Source organism: Pelodiscus sinensis, chromosome 18 (assembly GCF_052426305.1).
Source record: "Pelodiscus sinensis isolate ZL-2025 chromosome 18, ASM5242630v1, whole genome shotgun sequence".
Classification (NCBI taxonomy): Eukaryota; Metazoa; Chordata; order Testudines; family Trionychidae; genus Pelodiscus; species Pelodiscus sinensis.
Window position 1 is genome coordinate 2,525,551 of NC_143069.1, and position 20,510 is coordinate 2,546,060.

A 20,510-nucleotide genomic window follows, 5' to 3' on the forward strand; every position below is an offset into this window, starting at 1 on the left:
CCAACAGGAGGCTGGGGGGGGGTGGGACCGGAAGGGAACAGCCTGAGCTGAGGGCTGAGGGGCTAGGAGCGATGGACCCCCTAGCCCAAGGGGGCTGAGGCATCCTGGCCCTGGCTCCTGTAGCCACATCCCGTCTGTGCCGTGCTGTACCCTGGAGAAGCAATAAACCCCCCTGTTCTACTGCCTGGTGGAGTCTGTTCTGGCTGCTACGGGGGAACCCGACACGGCGTCACCGTGGTGCCAGCGGTGGGATACCTCAGACCCCCCCCCCCGGGTTACAGAGCAGACAGCCCCCCATTACACCACCCCCCTCCACCCCCTCTGCCTCCTGCCATGCAGACGCTGCACTCAGCCACTGAATATCCGTCCCACCTGGGTTGGCCCGGCCTGGCCCACTGGCGGATGTCGGGCCAGGGCCCGGGCTGTGGAGCCTGAGGCAGGGAAGAGAGGGGCCAGGGTCACACGGGGACAGGCTGGGGCTGAAGATCTGGGAACACCCAGGTCCAAGTCACCCTGCGCCACCACTGGCCTCTGGTGCTCCCGGCTGGCCCAGGCCCCCGGCAGGGTGGAGCCTGGCGCAGGCTGCCCAGGCGGGTGAGTCCGGGCTCTCTCTGTTCCCTGCCCAGGGTGATTCCCGTGCCCCCAGCTTCCCCGCAAAGACAGGAGGCCTGATCCCCAAGGGCTGAGTTACAGGGAGACGCTCACAGTTCGGGGGATGCTGGGGGGAGCCGATGTCTCCCACCGAATATTTACTCCACACAAGAGGACCCGTCCTGGGAGACAGAGGTGCCCTGGTCCCAAGCTGTGTGTGCGTGTCTGTCTCTGCACACGCCTGTGCGAAAACCCATGTCACTTCCTTAGCCTTCCCCTCCCAGGGGCCAGACTGCACGGTGGCTTTTCCAGCCTTCGCTTCTCCATGGGAGCCAGGCCTGGACTCCTGTGATCTGTTCCCAGTGCTGCTGTTCAGTCCACCCTTGGCCAAGCTCGCCTGTCCCCGTGCCTCAGTTTCCCCAGCTGCAGCACAGGAAACGTGGTGGTGACCTGCTTCCTTGGGGAGATGGGCGGCGGCGTATAAAGCGCTTGGAGATCCCCGTGGAAAGGCCCGGCAGAGCAGCCAAAGGGGGGGGGGGGGATCGGTGCATGTGCCCCACAGGAGGGGATGAGGCAGGGAATCCAGAACGGGAGGGGCATGGAGCCAAGCTGTATAACCACCCCCCGGCTAGAATGGAAGCTGCTCCCCGCCCCGCACCCCCGGACAGCCCTCTGAGAGGCGGGAGGGGCCCGGAGCCCAGCCCCGCCCGGCTGGGAGGGGCTTGTCCCCAGCCTAAGAAGCGAAGGGGACCGGCGGGCTGCAGGGGTCGCTGCGCAGCCGCTCGGCGCCCGGCCCGGCTGCTCTCGGGGGCGCCGGCGCGGAGACTTAGTCCGGTTGGCGGGGCCCCGCGTTCCTCCGTTCCCTGGGTGCCCGAGCGGGCCGCGCCAGGGCGCACGGGGGTCCGGCCGTGCCATGAGCCGCTGCGCCCTGCTGGCGCTCCTGCTGCTGGGCTACCTGGCCTACCTGCTGTTCGGCGCGCTCATCGTCTCCTCCATTGAGCGCCCCTACGAGAGCCGGCTGCGCGCCGACCTGCGCGGCCTCAAGGCCGCCTTCCTGCGCGCCAACCCCTGCCTGAACGAGAGCGCGCTGGAGACCTTCCTGGAGCGGGTGCTGCGCGCCAGCCGCTACGGCGTGTCCGTGCTGCGCAACGGCTCGGCCGGCGCCTCCAACTGGGACTTCGCCTCTGCCTTCTTCTTCTCCAGCACCCTGATCACCACCGTGGGTAAGCGCCCCCCCGCCGGCTCCCGCCCCCTCCCCAGCGCCGTGCGCCCCCCGCCGGCTCCCGCCCCCTCCCCAGCGCCGTGCGCCCCCCGCCGGCTCCCGCCCCCTCCCCAGCGCCGTGCGCCCCCCGCCGGCTCCCGCCCCCTCCCCAGCGCCGTGCGCCCCCCGCCGGCTCCCGCCCCCTCCCCAGCGCCGTGCGCCCCCGCGCCGGCTCCCGCCCCCTCCCCAGCGCCGTGCGCCCCCGCGCCGGCTCCCGCCCCCTCCCCAGCGCCGTGCGCCCCCCGCCGGCTCCCGCCCCCTCCCCAGCGCCGTGCGCCCCCCGCCGGCTCCCGCCCCCTCCCCAGCGCCGTGCGCCCCCCGCCGGCTCCCGCCCCCTCCCCAGCGCCGTGCGCCCCCCGCCGGCTCCCGCCCCCCTCCCCCCCGCCCCCTCCCCAGCGCCGTGCGCCCCCCGCCGGCTCCCGCCCCCTCCCCAGCGCCGTGCGCCCCCCGCCGGCTCCCGCCCCCTCCCCAGCGCCGTGCGCCCCCCGCCGGCTCCCCCCCCTCCCCAGCCCCACCCCCCGCCGGCTCCCCCCCCTCCCCAGCGCCGTGCGCCCCCCGCCGGCTCCCGCCCCCTCCCCAGCGCCGTGCGCCCCTCACCGGCTCTCGCCCCCTCCCCAGGGAGGTGCGCTCCGCGCCGGCTTCCATCCTCTACTCGCCCCGTGATCCCGTCCAGGACCCTGCGCCCCCCGCCGGCTTCCCCAGGGTCGTGCGCCCGCCTGCGGCTCCCGCCCCCTCTCCAGCGCCGTGCGCCCCTCGCCGGCTCCCCCCGAGCCTCCCCAGCGCTTTGCTCAGGGCCGGGCACAGGCCCCCGGGGGCAGCCGCTCCCAGATAGCACATGAGCCTCCCGGTGCGCCACCCCCTACTCCTGCTCGTCCCGGAACGAGCTGTCCCCTCCGGCTTCCAGCCTACTGCGGCCAAGGGGCCCCCGTCCTCACCCCCAGCTTCCCCCCCCCCCGGGCTCCGTTCCCACTGAAGCCGAGGCTAATATCCGGCTTCGCTGGGATCGCCCAGGCCGGGGGTGGGGGAATGTTCCCGGTCGTGGGGCCCGGCGCCCCGGGGCCAGGCGCTGCCCAGAGTCCGAACCAGCAGGAGAAACTTTCAGAAAGTGTGTCCGGCGTGTAAGGGACAGTGTCCGAGCCACCTCCTCCCGGGGCCCCCCCCCCCCGCCGACACTGCACCCCCCCCCCGGGACTTGACAGCCCCTGCCCAACCCACAAAGCAATCACTGCCCTGCCCCCACTTCCAGCCCCCCATCTGCCCCTTGGCCTCTGCCATGCAGGGCCCCCAGTGGGATGGGACTGGGGGGGGGGGGGGCTGGAAGGTCCCTGTGGGGCCTTTGGATCATGGGGTGTCAGGGCCCGTGCCCGTAGCCAAGACGGGGGGAGGGGCTGTAACACTGAGGCCCTTTCTCCCGAGTGTCTGCTGGACCTTGGAGTGACATGGCCTGGGAGCGGCCCCCGCCCTGGGCAACCCTGCCAAGGGCTTGCCCCATGCTGGGACTCTGCCTCTGGTCTTTTTCCGGGGGGGTCGGGCACCGGCAGCCCCTGCTCCCGCCCTGGGGGTGCTTTCCAGGAGGGGTGGGGGGAGGGCTTTGGAAGAACTCTGCCCCCGCAACAGCACTTGGGCGCCAGGCTCAGAAAGTGAAAGAGTCGGCAGCCTGCCCCCGCCCCTCCCCCCCCTGCTCCTGTCCGGGTTAGTTCCTGTCCCCCCTCCCCCCATGCAGGTCCTCCCTTCCTGTGCCAGGATCCCAGAGAGCAGATGCCCGGCACAGCTGGGTCTAGCCAGGAGCCAGCTGAAATCCCTGGGACCCAGGCGTCCTGGCTCCTCGCACCCGCTGCTCTAACCACTAGACCAGCGGGTCCCAAACTTTTCGGCATCACGCTCCCGTCTTGATTTTTGAGAAACCTCTGCCCCCCCCCCCCAAATATAGCAGCCAAGCTTGCTGAGCAGAAGGAGGGTTGACGGGGGGGGGGGTCACCTCGCACCCCCCTTGGAATTTTTTCACCCCCCCCCCGTCCCGGCGCCACTTGGGAACCCGTGCCCTAGACCCTCCCGCACTTGCAGCCGCAGCCAGAACTCCAGAGTCCTGGCTCCCAGCCCCCTGCACTAACCACTAGGCCCCGCTCCCCTGCCCTGAGCTAACTCGTGAGCGTGGCCCAGCTCAGCTGACCCCTTCAGAAAGGGGCGGTAGCTGCCTCTGGCTCCTCTGCTGTGTGATCTGAGCAGCCCCGGTGGCTCCCCGGCAGGGGAAGTGGCTGCTGGAGATGCTGAGCCAGCTGCTGCTGGCGGGGAAGGAAGAGGGGGGGGTCCCCTCCCAGCCCAGCTGACCACTGCCATGCTCTTGCTGGCGGTGGTGAGCAATCCTAGGTGGCCTGGGGTTCATGGTGCGGGCGGCACGGACGCCCCCACACCGGCCTTTGGCCCACACCTGTGGCTGGGCCCTGGCAGGGAGGGAGTTAACCTGGAGATGAGCTGGCACCGGGGCCTCACCCCTGGGCCCGGGCGTTCCGGCCCTGCCCGGGGCGGGCGCCCAGCCAGAGCGTCCTGCTGCCTGCCAGGCCGAGGGCGGGTCCCTTCCAGGGCCCAGCCCCCGGGATACCATGTGCCATGGGGTGGGGCGCACACGGGGCTCAACCTTCGGGGCCGTGCTGGATCCAGGCACCGGCAGGGTCGGGGCCTAAGGCAGCTGCATGACCAGCTGGGCACCTCCCGGGGGGTCCCGTAGTGTGTCCGCTGCATGGCATGGGTCATGGGGGGGGGGGGGGCAGCAATGGCAGGGAGATGTGGGCCCAGCCATGCGGGGTGGGGGCCCTGCAGCTGCCCCCCAATAGTGGCACCCTCACCTGGCACCCTTCTGGTGCAGTTGGAGCCCGGAAGCTCTGGGCAGGGGCTGGCTGTGGTAGTAGGCTGTTATCCTGATGAGTGGCCCGGCCTGTGTCATCCTGCTCCGGCATCCCTAGATCCCGTCTCGCCCCGAGGTCCCCGCTTGTAAAACGGTGACCGGGCCGGGGCCGTCCCCTCCCCGCACGGGGTCGTGTGCAGCCTGCGGTCCCCGGGGGCCCTGGCTTGGCCGCCGGATTAGCAGCGGGTGCAGTGCTGCGCCCCGCACAATGGAGCCTTTCACCGCCTCCAGCAGCCGCCTAATTGCCCGGCTTAGAGCCCGCCTGGGCGTGAAATCTCATTACCTGGCTCCCCCCCTGGAGCCGTGCCGAGAGCCAGCCACACGGAGACCGAGCACATGAGCCAGGGTGGGTATGGACCCTGGGATCTGCTGGAGTGGGCCAGGGCCTGCACCTGGGTTCTGTCCCTGGCTCTGGGAGAGCGGTGGGGGCTAGTGGTTAGAGCAGGGGGACTGGGAGCCAGGATGCTTGGGTTCTGTCCCTGGCTCCGGGAGGGCAGTGGGGGGCTATTGGTCAGAGCAAGGGGGACTGGGAGCCAGGATGCTTGGGTTCTGTCCCTGGCTCCGGGAGGGCAGTGGGGGCTAGTGGTTAGAGCAGGGGGACTGGGAGCCAGGATGCTTGGGTTCTGTTCCTGGTTCCCGGAGGGCAGTGGGGGCTAGTGGTTAGAGCAGGGGGGACTGGGAGCCAGGATGCTTGGGTTCTGTTCCTGGTTCCCGGAGGGCAGTGGGGGCTAGTGGTTAGAGCAGGGGGGACTGGGAGCCAGGCCTCCTGGGTTTTCTCTCGGGCTCTGACACTGATTCCTAGGATCCCAAGGACAGTCCCTTTGCCGGCCTGTGCCTCAGTGTCCCCCCCCATGCAGCAGGGTAACTGCTCCCCTGTGCCTATTCCAGGCTATGGCTACACCACACCGCTCTCGGACTCCGGCAAAGCCTTCTGCATCTTCTACGCGCTGCTGGGGGTGCCCTTCACCATGCTGGTGCTGACGGCCACGGTGCAGCGCCTGGCCCGGCTCTTCACCCACCGGCCCCTGGAGTACCTGCGGCTGCGGTGCAGCTACAGCTCCCAGGCGCAGGTCCAGGTCCACTTCTTGCTGCTGCTGCTGGCCGTGCTGGTCGCCTTCTTCCTGCTGCCGGCCGCCGTCTTCAATGCCCTGGAGGAGACCTGGAGCTACCTGGACGCCTTCTACTTCTGCTTCATCTCGCTGTGCACCATCGGGCTGGGCGACTACGTGCCGGGCGAGCAGCCGGGCCAGAAGCTGCGGGCGCTCTACAAAGTCTCCGTCACCGGTGAGCGGTGGGGCCGGAGGGAGGGGGGCAGGGCCCTCGTCCCGGCGCCCCGTGGGGCACCATTGCAGGAGAAGGAGCCTCCCGGCTCCGACGCCCGTGAGCAGGATGCAGGGAGAAACACGCACGTGCACACACACGCCCCAGGCAGGCGTGACTCAGCCAGCGTGGAAAGCAGGTTTATTAGTCACGGGGAGGAGGCGTGAAACGGAGCTCGTCAGCCCAGATGGCAGGTGCAGCGAGAGGCTCTTTGGAGAGGCCTGGGCCTTCCCTCCCGCCCCACCCCGCTGCCCCTTTCTCTTCCTCGGAGAGGGCCCTGGCCAGCGGCTGCCTGGTGGGGATCTATGCTCAGGGGGCTAGAAGGCACCTGCCTGGGTCCCTGCCCCCCAGTCCCTCGCCGGCGGGACATGTCATGCTCGGGGTAACCGAGGCACACGTGGTGCTCATGCAAAACAGTAGGGACCTCCCCACACCCAGGTGTCTAGGGGGGCAGGTACCGTGGTGGGGGCAGGGAGAGGAGGCCCCGGAAGCCTCGCTCTGGGGTAGTGCGGGGGGCTGGGAGCCAGGACTCGTCTTTCCCAGTTCTGGGAAGGAAGTGAAGTCTAGTGGTTAGAGCTGTGGGGCTGGGCGCTCGGCCGCCTGGGTTCCGTCGCTGGGGGGGGTGGTATCCCTTCAAGGGGTGACCCCTGACAGCCGACCCCTCCCCTCTCTCCCAGTGTACCTGCTGCTGGGGCTGATGGCCGTGCTGCTGGTCCTGCAGACCTTCCACAAGGCGGCCGACCTGCACGGCCTCACCGACCTCATCCTGCTGCCGGCCGGTCGCCCCCAGGACCAGGAGCCCATCCTGGAGCCCGAGGCGCCGCCCGCGGAGCCGGCCCGGGGCGAGAAGCTGCCCACCAGCGCCCAGCTCAACACAGGCGGCCGTGCCAACTACGCCTCCATCGACAGATAGCGCCGGCTCCGCAGCGAGCGGCCGGGGGCACCGCCGGGTTCTAGCCCGGGGCGAGCAGCTGGGACCTGCGGCTGCCCCTTGGCTGGCTGGGAGGGGATGGGCCCAGCGCTGGGTGTGGGGTGAGCCTGGCCCAGGCCGAGTTGACTTGTGTAGTTGGGGGGCAAATTCCACCGCTGGCCAAGGCCCCACCCCGGCTACACTCCTTGGCTCTGAGCAGCCCCGAGCCGGAGCCGCCCTATCCCCCACCCCCAGCAGTGGGCCAGCCCACCGCCCCAGGGGCTGCGGGACCTAGCTCTGCCTAGGAGCAAGCTGGGCTGGACTGGGGATCTCCCTGACCCACGGGCGGGGGGTTCCCCCTGCGGCTGGGGGCCACCCCCCCACTCTGGCAGGAGCCGAGAGCCAGGCTGAACAGGCCCTGGGGGGCGCCTGGCACCGCTCAAGGAGGGTTCTGCCCAGACACGCTGCCCCTCGGTTTGGGGACCAGGGGTGTTTGCCAGGGTCAGCGGCTGGGTGCCAGCTGCAGGCTGGAGCAATGCAAGACAGGCACTGGGCGGGGGGGCCATGGCCCCTCCTGTCCTGCGTGGGGCTGCCCCCCAAGGGGTGTGGTTCACCCCACAGAGGCAGGGGTTGGGCGGCGGGACTCTGATCACACAGCCACACGCCAGCTGTGCTGCCCGGGAATCCACTCAGGGTGATAGGGGGCGGGGGGGAGTTTGCTCCCAGTGGGCCCAGCTGTGCCAGGCGGTGGGGGGCTTGGCTGGGCAGTGCTGGTCTGAATAAAGCCTTGGTGGAAGGAGATGGCAGCTTGGAATTGGGCCTCTGTCCACCCAGGGGCTCCCTGCCCCCTTATTCTACAGCCCCCCAGGGGAAGGGAAGCAGGAACCCGGAGCAGCGGCCTCGGGGGCTGTGCCTGTCGCAGGGGGGAAATTGTGTGGGGATGGGGGCAGTGCCATTCCGCGCCCCTGCAGCCAGCCGGAGCCCCGGCGCGTGGGGCAGCTGTCACAGGCCTCGGCCCCTGCCCCCCTTCTGCCCCAGTGGCAGCCCGCACACCACCCCCACGTCCTCGGCGTGGGTGCAGTCGTGCTGGCCGGGCGGGGCGCTCCAGCATTCCAGCAGGGTGCGCTCCCCCCCGTCGCACCGCACGTCGTCCAGCAGGATGGGCAGGGCCACCCCTTGCCCAAACTCCGCCCGCCGGGCCACCCGCAGCGCCTGCCCGTAGCCCAGCTGCCGGCAGGCCACGGCGGCCGCGCGCCCATCAAAGAGGTCGTCGCAGACTGTGCCCCACTGGCCCCCCAGCAGGATCTCCAGCCGGCCCCGGCCCCGGCCCGGGCCCTTGTGCACCAGCCGCACCGTGCCAGGGGGCAGCTGTCTCCGGGCTCCTGGCCTCCTGGGGTGGGGCCTGGCCTGGGGTGGGGGGGTGATAGGAGATAACACTGTGCTGGGGGGCAGGTGGTGGGTAGGGGCTGGCCTGGTGCTGAGGAGTGGCTCGCTGCTGGGGGGCAGGTGGTAGGTGGGGGCTGGCCCTGTGTTGTGGGGCAGGTGGGGGCTGGGGGCTGGCCCTGTGCTGGGGGGCAGGTGGTGGGTAGGGGCTGGCCTGGTGCTGAGGAGTGGCTCGCTGCTGAGGGGCAGGTGGTAGGTGGGGGCTGACCCTGTGTTGTGGGGCAGGTGGGGGCTGGGGGCTGGCCCTGTGCTGGGGGGCAGGTGGTGGGTAGGGGCTGGCCTGGTGCTGAGGAGTGGCTCGCTGCTGGAGGGCAGGTGGTAGGTGGGGGCTGACCCTGTGTTGTGGGGCAGGTGGGGGCTGGGGGCTGGCCCTGTGCTGGGGGGCAGGTGGGGGCTGGGGGCTGTCCTTGGGCTGGGGTCTGGCTCGCTGCTGGGGGCAGGTGGGGGCGGGGGGCTGGCCCTGTGCTGGGGGGCAGGCGGTGGGGGAGGGCTGGGGGGTCAGTGGGGGGCAGGTTGGCATGGCCCCATTGGCTGATGTTGGCCTCCAGGCGCTCCAGCAGCTGCTGGTACCAGTTGAGGGTGGGGAGGGGGTGCGGCCCCGCTGGGCTGGTCCCAGAGGGGGGCAGGCTGGGCGGCTCTGGGGCTGAGCCGGGCTGGGTGGCAGGCGCTGTGGGGGGGGCAGAGGGGCTGGTGGGCTCAGGGCCGGGGGGCGGGCTGGTTCCTGCGGCGGGGGGCGCTGGCGTGATGAATTCTGAAACAAGAAGGGGGGGGCGTTGGGGATAGCGCTCTGCCCCTCCATGAGGCCACCCCCAGCATCGATGCAAGGGGGTTAGGTCCATAAGAGGTTGTCAGCCGGGGGGGGGGGGGGGCGGTGCCCCGACCTCTGCCAAAGGAGGGCAGGAGCCAAATCGCTTGACCATCGTCCTGGGTCCACCCCCTCTGGCCTGACCCCGTCGGGCCGGTCCTAGGTAACACGGCCTCCCCAACCAGCTTGGCCCCCCCAGCTCCTCCCCCGGCTCTAGCAGTCCCCACTCCCCCCAGCCAGGGTACAATCCAGGCTACCAGCAGCCCCCTCCCGCCCTGCTGCTGCCCCGGCCTGGCTGGGCCACGCGTGGCCCCCCCGCCCCTGCCACTCACTCTGTGTTGGGTGGAAGTGAACCAGCTTCCCTGCGACGGGGACGGAGACTGGCCTGATCTCGCACTGGCCCGGGGACGCCCGCCTGCGGGGAGAAGCCCGTTATAGGGGCAGGAGGGCTGGTGCCCGTCCCAGCTGGCAGGGGAGGGGGGGGCGGGTGGCTACCTGGAGGGGTCCACGAGCTGGTACACGATGCCGGCTGGCACGGCGGCGCTGGGGGTGGCCGTGGAGAGGAAATAGAGCTCACCTGTGAAGACAGCGGGGTTCGTCGCTGGCCAGGAAGCCCGGTGCTAGGCAGGGGAAACTGAGGCACGGAGTGGCCAGAAGGGGGAGGACCTGCCCACGGCCACAGGCAGTCGGTGGGAGCAAGGGGAAGGGAACCCAGGAGGGCTCCTTCCCCCTCGCCCCTGGATCCCAGACCCCTCCCCGCACTGGGGCCCCCTCGGCTCTGCCCCCTTACCCGCCTCGTCCTCGGCAAAGGAGATGATGTGGGGCACGTGGTGGTTGAGGAGGCCGGGGAAGGCGCACGTCCGCCCCTGCCCCATGCACAGCTCCTTGTAGTGCCAGTGCCCGGAGCCGGCCTCCTCCTGCAGCGACATCAGGCGCCTGGGGGGGAGATGGGAGCCATGGAGACGGGGCCTGTCGACAACACCCCAATGGGAGCCATGGAGACCGGGGGGGGGGGGGGGCTGTGACCAATGCCCCCATGGTTGCCATGGAGATGCAGTGCTGTTACCAACCCTCCAATGTCACCATGGAGATGAGGGGCCTGTCGCCAGCCTCCAACAGGCGCCACGGAGCTGGGAGGGCCTGTCACCCAACCCCCCAAAATGAGTCATGGAGACGGGCCTGTGACCAACATCCTGGAGACAAGCGGGGGGCCGTACCCACCCCCTCCCATAGGCGCCATGGCGACAGCTGCACTGCTGCCCCCGGGGCGCTTAGGGTCAGGAATTTGCCCCCAGGGCAGAGGCTGCTCCCGGGGAAGGGGGTCTGTGCCCCCTGCGGCGCGTCTGAGCTGGCCGTGGGGCACGCTGCTCAGGGAGGGGCCCTGGGTGCAGCTGCACACGCCCACACCCCCTGGCCAGCAGCAGTAGTAGGTTGTTGGCCCAGGGCTGGCCCCAGGGGCCCAACCTACCCGCTCATGAAGTCCCCGAAGACGTAGAGGCCCCGCAGGTTGGGGCTCTGGCAGCCCCGGTACACGTAGCCCCCCGTGACCGAGCGCCCCAGCTGGTGCGAGTAGGCAAAGATGGGGGGGACGTCGTCTGCAAGACACGGCCGGGCGCAGCTCAGGGGCAGCCTGCCTGGACCCTGCCCCTCTGGGCCCGGGGTGCAGGGCCAGGACGGGAGAGGGGTGCGTGGGGGGGGGGGAGAATAAGGGTTTATCATTCCCAGGACCCCAGACTACCGGGTTCCCTGCCCCCACCCCCATGAGCGAGCCGGTCCCCTGCCCTCGAGGGGGGCAGGCCCGTACCGAGCGAGGCGTTGGTGCACAGCGCCTGGTCGTAGCAGGCGAACCCTTCCTTGGCCCGCCAGCCGTAGTTGCCGCCCGGCACGATGAGATCCACCTCCTCGAACTTGTTCTGGCCCACGTCCCCGCAGAAGATGCGCCCGCGCCCGGCGCCGCTGGCGGGGTCGCCCCGGTCCACGGAGCAGCGCCACATGTTCCTCACGCCGTAGGCGTAGAGCTCCGGCCGGGCCCCCGGCACCCCCACAAAGGGGTTGTCGGGCGGGATGCGGTAGGGGGGGCTGGCGGCGTCCGGCTCCACCTGGATCCGCAGCACCTTGCCCAGCAGGGATGACCTGGAAGGCAGGCAGGGGAGCTGGGAGGGGGGGAGCTGGGGATGGATGTTTGGGGGGGAGCCGGGGACGGACGTTGGGGGGGCAGAGATGTGGATGGATGTTTGAAGGGAGCTGGGGATGGATGTTAGGGGGATCACTGGGGACAGACATGGGGGGAGCTGGGGACGGACGTTGGGGGGGCAGAGATGTGGATGGATGTTTGAAGGGAGCTGGGGATGGATGTTAGGGGGATCACTGGGGACAGACATGGGGGGAGCTGGGGGGAGCCGGGGACGTTTGGGGGGGAGCCGGGGACAGGTGTGGGGGGGACAGGGCTGGCTGCCCCACACAAGGCCAGACAGGCTGCATTTGGCCACCAGGTGGCATCTAGGAGCCCAGCTCTCATCAAGCTCTCCCCCCCCCCCCCCCATTGCTCAGCTCAGCTCCTTTCCCACCCTCCCCCACATTTCCTGCCAGGGACACCCACCACCCCTCCCCCCATCCCATGCAGTCCCTGGCCTCCCTGCTGCCCCGTGCAGAGCCCCAGGCACCCTCCCAGCACCCCCGCCACCTGGGCCACCCCGTCCCCCCCTCACTTGTTCTGGGCGTTGCCGAAGGCTCCGAAGGGGTCCCCCGCTCGGCCCCCGTCCCCCGTGAAGATGTAGAGCATCCCGTCGGCCCCAAACAGCAGCTGCCCCCCGTTGTGGTTCGAGGCCGGCTCCAGCACCTCCAGCAGGACCCTGTGCGGGAAAGGAGCTGGGTGGAGTGTGGGGGGCCATGGGGGCCGGTGGAGCCCGGGGCAGGAGCCAGGGGAAGGAGTGTGGCAAGGGCGCAGCTCAGAAGCAGAGAGGACACGGATCAGATGCCCAGGTTCTCCAAGGGGCTCGGAAAGGGGGCCAGGGGGCCTGGGTTTGTCGAGAGGCTGGGGCCAGGGGGCCCGGGTTCTCCGAGAGGCTGGGGCCAGGGGGCCCGGGTTCTCCGAGAGGCTGGGGCCAGGGGGCCCAGGTTCTTCAAGGGGCTCAGGCCAGGGGGCCCAGGTTCTCCAAGGGGCTCGGGCCATGGGGCCCGGGTTCTCCGAGAGGCTGGGGCCAGGGGGCCCGGGTTCTCCGAGAGGCTGGGGCCAGGGTTCTCCGAGAGGCTGGGGCCGGGGGGCCCGGGTTCTCCGAGGGGCTGGGGCCAGGGGGCCCGGGTTCTCCGAGAGGCTGGGGCCAGGGGGCCCAGGTTCTTCAAGGGGCTCAGGCCAGGGGGCCCAGGTTCTCCAAGGGGCTCGGGCCATGGGGCCCGGGTTCTCCGAGAGGCTGGGGCCAGGGGGCCCGGGTTCTCCGAGAGGCTGGGGCCAGGGTTCTCCGAGGGGCTCGGGCCGGGGGGCCCGGGTTCTCCGAGGGGCTGGGGCCAGGGGACCCGGGTTCTCCGAGGGGCTCGGGCCAGGGGGCCCGGGTTCTCCGAGGGGCTGGGGCCAGGGGGCCCGGGTTTGCCGAGGGGCTGGGGCCAGGGTTCTCCGAGGGGCTGGGGCCAGGGGGCCTGGGTTTGCCGAGGGGCTGGGGCCAGGGTTCTCCGAGGGGCTGGGGCCAGGGGGCCTGGGTTTGCCGAGGGGCTGGGGCCAGGGTTCTCCGAGAGGCCGGGGCTGGGGGGCCTGGATTTGCCGAGGGGCTGGGGCCAGGGTTCTCCGAGGGGCTGGGGCCGGGGGCCCTGTGGCGAGGCGCGCCCGCCCGGCACACACCTCTCGGACCGGGGGTCGGCGGCGTTGGGGTCACGGGCCGAGGCGCGGAACTGGGAGACGCGGATGGCCTCGCGGGCCCCGGCGCGGGCGGAGTAGTAGACGTAGAAGGCGCGGGTGGCGCGGAAGCGGGGATGGAAGGCCAGGCCCAGGAAGCCCCGCTCGTCGCCCGCCCAGGGCGAGGTGAGCACCGAGGCCCGCAGGTCCAGGAAGGGGCGCGCCAGCCGGGAGCCGTTGGCCAGGAAGACCCAGACGCAGCCCAGCTGCTCGGCCACGAAGAGGCGGTGGGAGCCGTCCCCGGCGTGCGCCATGGCCACGGGGTTGTGGAGCCCGTTGGCCACCTCGCGCAGGCAGAGCTGCAGGCACCCGCGGGCGCCCTCCTGCACCCGGCCCAGCCCCTGGCTCAGCGCCATGCTGCCCCGCACCGCCGGGTAGCAGTAGGTGGGGTCACCCAGCTCCAAGGCCCCGCAGAAGCGGGCGCGGTCGCCCTCCAGCTCCAGGCTGGCGGGGTCCTGGGTGAGCAGGCTGAGCACGGAGCGGCACCGGAGCCAGAAGGCGGCACAGTAGGCGGGGCACAGGCCGGGCAGCGCCCGCCCCGGGGAGCTCCCGTCCTCCGCGTCGTACAGGTGGGCGGCGTAAGGCGAGCACTCCTGCGGGGCAGGGAGAGCGGGGTGAGGGGCGCCCGGCTCCCCCTGCCCCAACCCACTGGGCCTTGCCGCCCTCCCGGAGCCGAGAGAGAACCCAGGAGGGCTGGAGCCCAGTGCTCCCTCTCCCCCTCCCCCCAGCTTGCAGGGCCGTTAGGCCCTCGGAGGGCAGTGGAGTCTAGTGGTTAGTGGGAGGCTCCTAGATTCTGTTCAGGACCCTGCTGAAACTAGGCCTCCAAGCGGGGCGGGGACAGGAGGGGAATCGGCCCAAGCAGCGGGAGCCCCCCTCACCCGCCCCCCAGCCATGGGCAGCCTCCCCGCCGGCGCTGTGGGTGATGTCACCGGCCCAGCCGAGACAGGATGTGGCAGGGAGGGGCCGGTGCCCGGCTGCTCCGTGCTGCCTGGAGCCTCGGGGCGGGGCGTCTGGGGGCTCCCGCTGGCACCTTGCCCTGGGTGCCCCCCCCACCAGGATGCCAGGGCAGCCGGGCGAGGCGCTTCTGGGGGACCCAGGGGTGGGAGCTCGGCGGGCGGGACTGCCCCCGACCCATTCGCTGCTGGTGAGGCCACCCAGGGAAGAGGGGTGGGAAAGGGAATGGGCCCCCCTGGAGCTCACGGGGTCCCCCAACATGACTGCAGGGGAGTCGGGGGGTGCAGAAAACCTGATGTGTTGGGGCCACAGAGTGGGTCTCGGGCTGCCTGCCCCGCACCCCTGCCCCACACCCAGCCGGGCTGCCCTCCCCGCACCCCACTCCCAGCCAGGCTGCCCTCCCCGCACCCCACTGTGCCCAGCGCCCCACGCCCAGCCGGGCTGCCCTCCCCGCACCCCACTCCCAGCCGGGCTGCCCTCCCCGCACCCCACTGTGCCCAGCGCCCCACGCCCAGCCGGGCTGCCCTCCCCGCACCCCACTCCCAGCCGGGCTGCCCTCCCCGCACCCCACTGTGCCCAGTGCCCCACGCCCAGCCGGGCTGCCCCGCGCCCGCTCACCTGGCACAGCAGGGCGTGCAGGAAGTGCCCACAGGTCCGCAGGCCGGCGGGGTCGAGGAAGGTGCCCAGCTCCTGGAACCTGGCGCCCAGCTGGGCGTCGCGTTGGCCGTCGCAGCAGCCAAAGGCCGAGTATTCGGAGCAGAAGGCCAGGGGCTGGGGGGGCCGGAAGGGGGGCTTGTAGTCCAGGCACTGGGGGTGGGGGCGCACCCAGGAGTCCTGGCTCAGCAGCAGCAGCAGGGCCCCCAGCCCCGTGGCCCCCAGCCCCATGGCACGGGGAGGGGCAGGGCCCTGCGGCGGGGCTCCGGGGGCTCGGGCTGCTCCGGCTGCAGCTGGGAACACGTGCGCAGGGAGAAGGCCGGGGCCTGGCCACGTTCACACAGCTGTAATAGCAGGGTGCGCCTGGCGGGAGAGGCGGGCGGGGGAGGTATTAACCCTGCGCGGGCTGAGGCTGGCTGGGGGGTCCCTGGGCAGTTTGACAGAGCGGGAGAGAGGGGTGGGGGCCAGGACTGCTGGGTTCTTTCCCCAGCTCTGGAAGGGAAGTGGGGGCTAGTGGGTAGAGCAAGAGGAGCTGGGAGCCAGGACCCCTGAGTTCTTTTCCGAGCCGTGCTTTTGAATCACTGTCCTATGGCAACCCCAAGCCCGTGCCTCAGTTTCCCTGCTGCGACTGGGAATGAAGCCTGGGGGGTTGGAAGTTCAGGGTGGGGGGCAGGGGCCCGGGGGAGGGGGAAAGGACCCCACCCACCCCCAACACTGCACAGATGCCACGTTCCTTTTCTAGAAAACCTTTATTCCTGTAACACGGGGGTGGGGGAGCAGTTCTTATAGCGACGCCCCGGAGCCGAGCGGGGCCGAGGTGGCACCTGGCCCGAGCTTCCTACCAGCCGCAGGCAGAAATGCCCCCTTCTCTGTGCTCCCCAGACTCCCCTGGGGCTGCCCCCCACCCAGGCTGCGTGGGCGGGGGAGGCTGGGTCTCGTGGGGGGGCCCTAGGCTCACGTGGATAGCCCGGCACACGCAGGCCTGGGCTCCACCCTGCCCATGGGGAACGCTTGGCTCAGAGGCCTGCGCCCTCTATCCTGGGGCACCCCATCTCTCCCCCCCGCTCTTGGGGGAGGCCCCGGCCTGCCACGCTACCTGGAGCTGCGGGGGTCACTGCTGGGCAAAATGCCTCCGGGAGATGGGAGGGGCTAGCCGAGGGGGCTGGGGTCCCACGGAGCCCACACTTCCCGTGGCCCCTGGGGGACGGAGAATGCTCCCCCGTGGTCACCCTGCTGGAGAGCGCAAGGTAACAGCCTCCTAGAGCTGCCGGCCAGGGAGCTGCTCCCTGAGCAAGGGAGGCGGGGGGGCAGGCTGGAGCCCGCGGGCCCGGTGCCCCTCTTCCTGGGGTGGGCAGCCCCACAGCCACACAATAAATACCCGCTCAGGCCCGGGGCCGGGCGGGGACGCAGGAGTGGGGGGGCCGGCTGAGGACGAAGCCGCGGGGGCAGAGGCAGCGGAAGGAGCCGGCCGTGTTCAGGCAGCGCCCGTGGAGGCAGAGAACCGGGGAGCCAGCGGCTTCGGCGCACTCATCGATATCTGCAGGAGGAGGGGAGAGCGTCGGGGGGGGCTCTGTGGGATGGGCAGGGAATCGGGGGCTAGGCACGAGGGGCAGAGCCATGGGGGGCCTCGCCTAGGCAGCCTGGGGGAAGTGGGGCAGGCTGGCGGGGGCGGGCGGGGTGGGGGGGCGGTGGGGGGGGGGGGTGGATGGCTGGGGGGCGGGGGGCTCACCCCAGCAGGCCAGGCGGGCGGTGGTGGTTCGGGGGTGGGGGCGGGGGCCCTACCCAGCAGCCCATGGGGCAGTGGGGGGCGGGGGGCTCACCCCGGCGGGGCCAGGTGGGCGGTGGTGGTTCGGGGGGGGCGGGGCAGGGGCCCTACCCAGCAGCCCATGGGGCAGTGGGGGGCGGGGGGCTCACCCCAGCAGGCCAGGCGGGCGGTGGTGGTTCGGGGGGGGGGCGGGAGCCGGGGCCCTACCCAGCAGCCCATGGGGCAGTGGGGGGCGGGGGGCTCACCCCGGCGGGGCCAGGTGGGCGGTGGTGGTTCGGGGGGGGGCGGGGCAGGGGCCCTACCCAGCAGCCCATGGGGCAGTGGGGGGCGGGGGGCTCACCCCGGCGGGGCCAGGTGGGTGGTGGTGGTTCGGGGGGGCGGGGCAGGGGCCCTACCCAGCAGCCCATGGGGCAGTGGGGGCGGGGGGCTCACCCCGGCAGGCCAGGTGGGCGGTGATGGTTCGGTGGGGGGGGGGCCCGACCCAGCAGCCCACGGGGCAGTGGGGGGCGGGGGGCTCACCTTGGCAGGCCAGGTGGGTGGTGGTGGTTCGGTGGGGGGGGGGGGAGGCGGGGCAGGGGCCCGACCCAGCAGCCCACGGGGCAGTGGGGGGCGGGGGGCTCACCCCGGCAGGCCAGGTGGGCGGTGATGGTTCGGAGGTGGGGGCGGGGGCCCGACCCAGCAGCCCACGGGGCAGTGGGGGGCAGGGGGCTCACCTTGGCAGGCCAGATGGGTGGTGGTGGTTCGGTGGGGGGGGGGGGGGCGGGGCAGGGGCCCGACCCAGCAGCCCATGGGGCAGTGGGGGGCGGGGGGCTCACCCCGGCAGGCCAGGTGGGCGGTGATGGTTCGGAGGTGGGGGCGGGGGCCCTACCCAGCAGCCCATGGGGCAGTGGGGGGCGGGGGTCGGGGGGCTCACCCCGGCAGGCCAGGTGGGCGGTGGTGGTTCGGAGGTGGGGGCGGGGCGGGGGCCCTACCCAGCAGCCCATGGGGCAGTGGGGGGCGGGGGGCTCACCCCGGCAGGCCAGGTGGGCGGTGTCCAGCCGGAAGCCCGGGTCGCAGCGGCAGGTGAAGCCCTCGGGCACGCGGACACAGCGCCCGTTCTCACAGCCGTGCAGCACCCCGCATTCCTCGGCCCGCAGCCCCTCGGACTGCTCTGGGGGGCACCACGGTGTCAGAGCCTGGCCCCCGCCCGGCGCCCGCCCCTCCCCCCGCACCTGGCACCTGCCCCTCCCCCCACTCCTTCTGCCCTCCCCCTCCATGCCCAGCACCCGCCCCTCCCCTGCAAACACAGCATCTACCCCACCCCTCACACCCTCCCCTGCCTGGCACCCTCCCTTCTGCCCCCAGCACCCGCCCTGCCCCCCCCACTCCTCCATCCCTGGTGCCCACTCCTCCCCCACACCTGGCATCTGCCCCTCCCCCCACTCCTCTCCCGCACCTGGCACCTGCCCCTCCCCCCACTCCTTCTGCCCTCCCCCTCCATGCCCAGCACCCGCCCCTCCCCTGCAAACACAGCATCTACCCCACCCCTCACACCCTCCCCTGCCTGGCGCCTGCCCCCTCCCCACCCTGCCTGGCACCCTCCCTTCTGCCCCCAGCACCCGCCCTGCCCCCCCCACTCCTCCATCCCTGGTGCCCACTCCTCCCCCACACCTGGCATCTGCTCCTCCCCCCACTCCTGGTGCCCTCTTCCTCCATGCCCGGCGCCCACCCCCCCCCTTGCAAGCACAGCATCTACCCCACCCCTCACACCCTCCCACACCCGGCGCCTGCCCCTCCCCCACACCCTCCATGCCTGGCATCCGCCCTGCCCCCAACATCCCCCTCCCCCGCTCACCAGAGTGGGTCTCGCTGGGGGGCGGCAGCTGCTCGGAGAAGGGGCTGGCGGGGCGGGGGGGGTAGTGCCAGGCCGGGCCGGGCTCGGTGTCTGGGGGGCTGCGGGGCCGGTAGGAGCGGGGGGGGTCGGGGCGGGCGTCCACGTAGCTCAAGTCCTCGAAGTCGCTGGCCTCGTAGGGGGGGGAGCTGTAGAGCGAGTCGCGGCGCCCGGCGTAGCCCCCCAGGCCGTAGGGGTCGTAGTCGGGGCGCAGGCCGGGCCGGGGGCCCTGTGCCGCGGAGCCGGCGAAGAGCTCGGGGCCGTAGGGCAGCCCGTAGCCCGGCATGAACTCGGGGCCGTACTCGTAGGGCAGCCCCAGGCCGGGGGGGGCCGGGCCGTAGCTGGGGGGGCGCAGCACGTTGCACAGCGCCTCGAAGTCATCTGGGGGGGGAGAGACCTTCACTGGGGGGGCCTGGCCCCTCTTCAGGGGGCTGTAACCCCAGCCACACCTCCAGGAACCCTGCCCCCCCCCACGGCTGCAGCCCCAGGGACCCCGACCGCCCACTTCAGGGTGCAAGACCTCCAGCCCCGTGTCCGCCTTCCCAGAGACCCCTCGGCAGCCAACCCCCCCCCCGGGGGACCCCAGGCTCCAGCACTCACTGGGGTGGGGCGGCAGCAACCCCTCCCCCGCCCAGCCCTAGAGAACAGCCCCCCCCCCCCATGGCCCAGGCCCCTCACCTGAGTCTCGGGCCGGGCACAGGGCGCAGTCCATGCCCCACGCCTCCCCATACAGGCAGCAGCACTCGGTGTAGGTGACCTGCCGGTCGAGGCGTGGGCGGCTGCACACCAGGTCCGGACCCACCTCCTGCCAGCACACGGCCTGGTTCTCCTCTGCGGGGAGACACGTGTGTTTCGCTGCTGGGCTCGGGGATGCACGGCGGAGCCCGACGCCGGGAGTGTGTGCACGAGTGTGAGGCAGCGTGTGCACGGCGGCGTGAGCCCGACTGCCCCGTGTGTGAGTGTGCGCGCACGAGTGTGAGGCAGCGTGTGCACGGCGGCGTGAGCCCGACTGCCCCGTGTGTGAGTGTGCGCGCACGAGTGTGAGGCAGCGTGTGCACGGCAGCGTGAGCCCGACTGCCCCGTGTGTGAGTGTGCGTGCACAAGTGTGAGGCAGCGTGTGCACGGCGGCGTGAGCCCGACTGCCCCGTGTGTGAGTGTGCGCGCACAAGTGTGAGGCAGTGTGTGCACAGCGGCGTGAGCCCAACAGCCCGACGCCGGGAGTGTGCGCGCACACGAGTGACACGCAGTGTGTACATGGCGGCGTGAGCCTGAATGCCCCATGTGTGAGTGTGTGCGCACAAGTGTGACGCAGTGTGTGCATGGCAGCGTGAGCCTGACTGCCCCATGTGTGAATGTGTGCACACGAGTGTGAGGCAGCATGTGCACAGCTGCATGTGAGCCCGACAGCTCCATGCCATAAGCGTGTACACACGAGTGTGACGGCGCGGGTGCACAGCAGCGTGTGCCCAACAGCACCGTGTCATGTGCACACGAGTGTGATGGAGCGTGTGCAAGTGAGCACCGCAGCATGAGCCCCACAATACCGTGAATATGCGCACAAAAGCGTGACAGCACATGTGCAGGAGAGCACGGCAGCGTGAGCACAACAGAGCCGTGCCGTGAATGTGCACACAAGTGCACGTGTGCAGGCGAGCACGCCAGGGTCAGTGGAAGTTCAGGGGGAGAAGGGGACCCCTGCAGCGGTGTCGGGGGGCTCAGAGTGGGGCTCTGGGATACAGGGCCAGCTCCGGGCCCACATGCAGGCAAAGCGGGGATGCTAGTCACTGTTGCACGTGATTTCCAGGGTCCGGTCGTGGCCCTGGCACTGCCCCAGGGTGGCGGTATGGGGGGGGCGGGGGTCAGGCCCCAGCCCTGCACTGACGCCGCGGCCACTGCCCCAGAAGCAGGACCCCGGCGGGCGTCACTCACCCAGGGCCTGGCTGTCGTTGGCCACGCAGCGGCGCTGGGACGCGTCGAGCACGAGGGGCGGGGTGCAGGCGCAGTAGAAGGAGCCGATGGTGTTCACGCAGCCCCCCCCGATGCAGGGCTCCGCCTCCTCGTCGCGGCACTCGTCGTTATCTGGGACCGAGAGGGGTCACCACGCTGCAGTCCCCAGAGACAGCCCCCCCAGAGACAGGGCGGGGGGGGC

The 20,510-nt window shown here is 71.7% G+C and overlaps 3 protein-coding genes across 8 annotated transcripts in view; 1 reads left to right on the forward strand and 2 right to left on the reverse strand.

The window, feature by feature from the left end:
- The first annotated feature begins 1,321 nt into the window (after positions 1 to 1,321).
- KCNK6 (potassium two pore domain channel subfamily K member 6) lies at positions 1,322 to 7,785 on the forward strand. Its single transcript, XM_075915576.2, has 3 exons — positions 1,322 to 1,814; positions 5,643 to 6,038; positions 6,752 to 7,785. The coding sequence occupies exons 1-3, from the start codon at positions 1,505 to 1,507 to the stop codon at positions 6,985 to 6,987; spliced, it is 942 nt and encodes a 313-aa protein (XP_075771691.2). The 5' UTR covers positions 1,322 to 1,504; the 3' UTR covers positions 6,988 to 7,785.
- LOC142823876 (HHIP-like protein 2) lies at positions 6,199 to 15,880 on the reverse strand. 2 transcript variants are annotated; one of them, XM_075915565.2, is made up of 9 exons: positions 14,691 to 15,880; positions 13,065 to 13,711; positions 11,941 to 12,084; positions 11,037 to 11,365; positions 10,701 to 10,827; positions 10,023 to 10,168; positions 9,728 to 9,809; positions 9,565 to 9,647; positions 6,199 to 9,178 (listed from the first exon to the last, which is right to left on the reverse strand). In XM_075915565.2, exons 1-9 carry the CDS (start codon positions 14,955 to 14,957, stop codon positions 7,839 to 7,841), a joined length of 3,165 nt encoding a protein of 1,054 aa, XP_075771680.2. In that variant the 5' UTR covers positions 14,958 to 15,880; the 3' UTR covers positions 6,199 to 7,838. The 2 variants fall into 2 exon arrangements, with proteins under 2 accessions (XP_075771680.2, XP_089626015.1); XM_089769889.1 differs by lacking the exons at positions 6,199 to 9,178; positions 9,565 to 9,647; positions 9,728 to 9,809; positions 10,701 to 10,827 and having other exon boundaries at positions 10,045 to 10,168.
- Positions 15,881 to 15,968: 88 nt separating this feature from the next.
- LTBP4 (latent transforming growth factor beta binding protein 4) overlaps positions 15,969 to 20,510 on the reverse strand; it is a 28,209-nt gene continuing 23,667 nt past the window's right edge. For 4 of the 5 annotated variants that reach the window (XM_089769886.1, XM_089769885.1, XM_089769887.1 and 1 more), the window contains 5 exons: positions 20,291 to 20,440; positions 19,040 to 19,192; positions 18,326 to 18,742; positions 17,501 to 17,641; positions 15,969 to 16,263 (listed from right to left, as the gene is read on the reverse strand). In XM_089769886.1, the coding sequence (XP_089626012.1) occupies positions 16,109 to 16,263; positions 17,501 to 17,641; positions 18,326 to 18,742; positions 19,040 to 19,192; positions 20,291 to 20,440 (1,016 nt within the window). In that variant the 3' untranslated portion in view covers positions 15,969 to 16,108. The remainder of the gene's footprint in view (positions 16,264 to 17,500; positions 17,642 to 18,325; positions 18,743 to 19,039; positions 19,193 to 20,290; positions 20,441 to 20,510) is intronic. The other variant, XR_016347093.1, reaches the window with a different exon arrangement.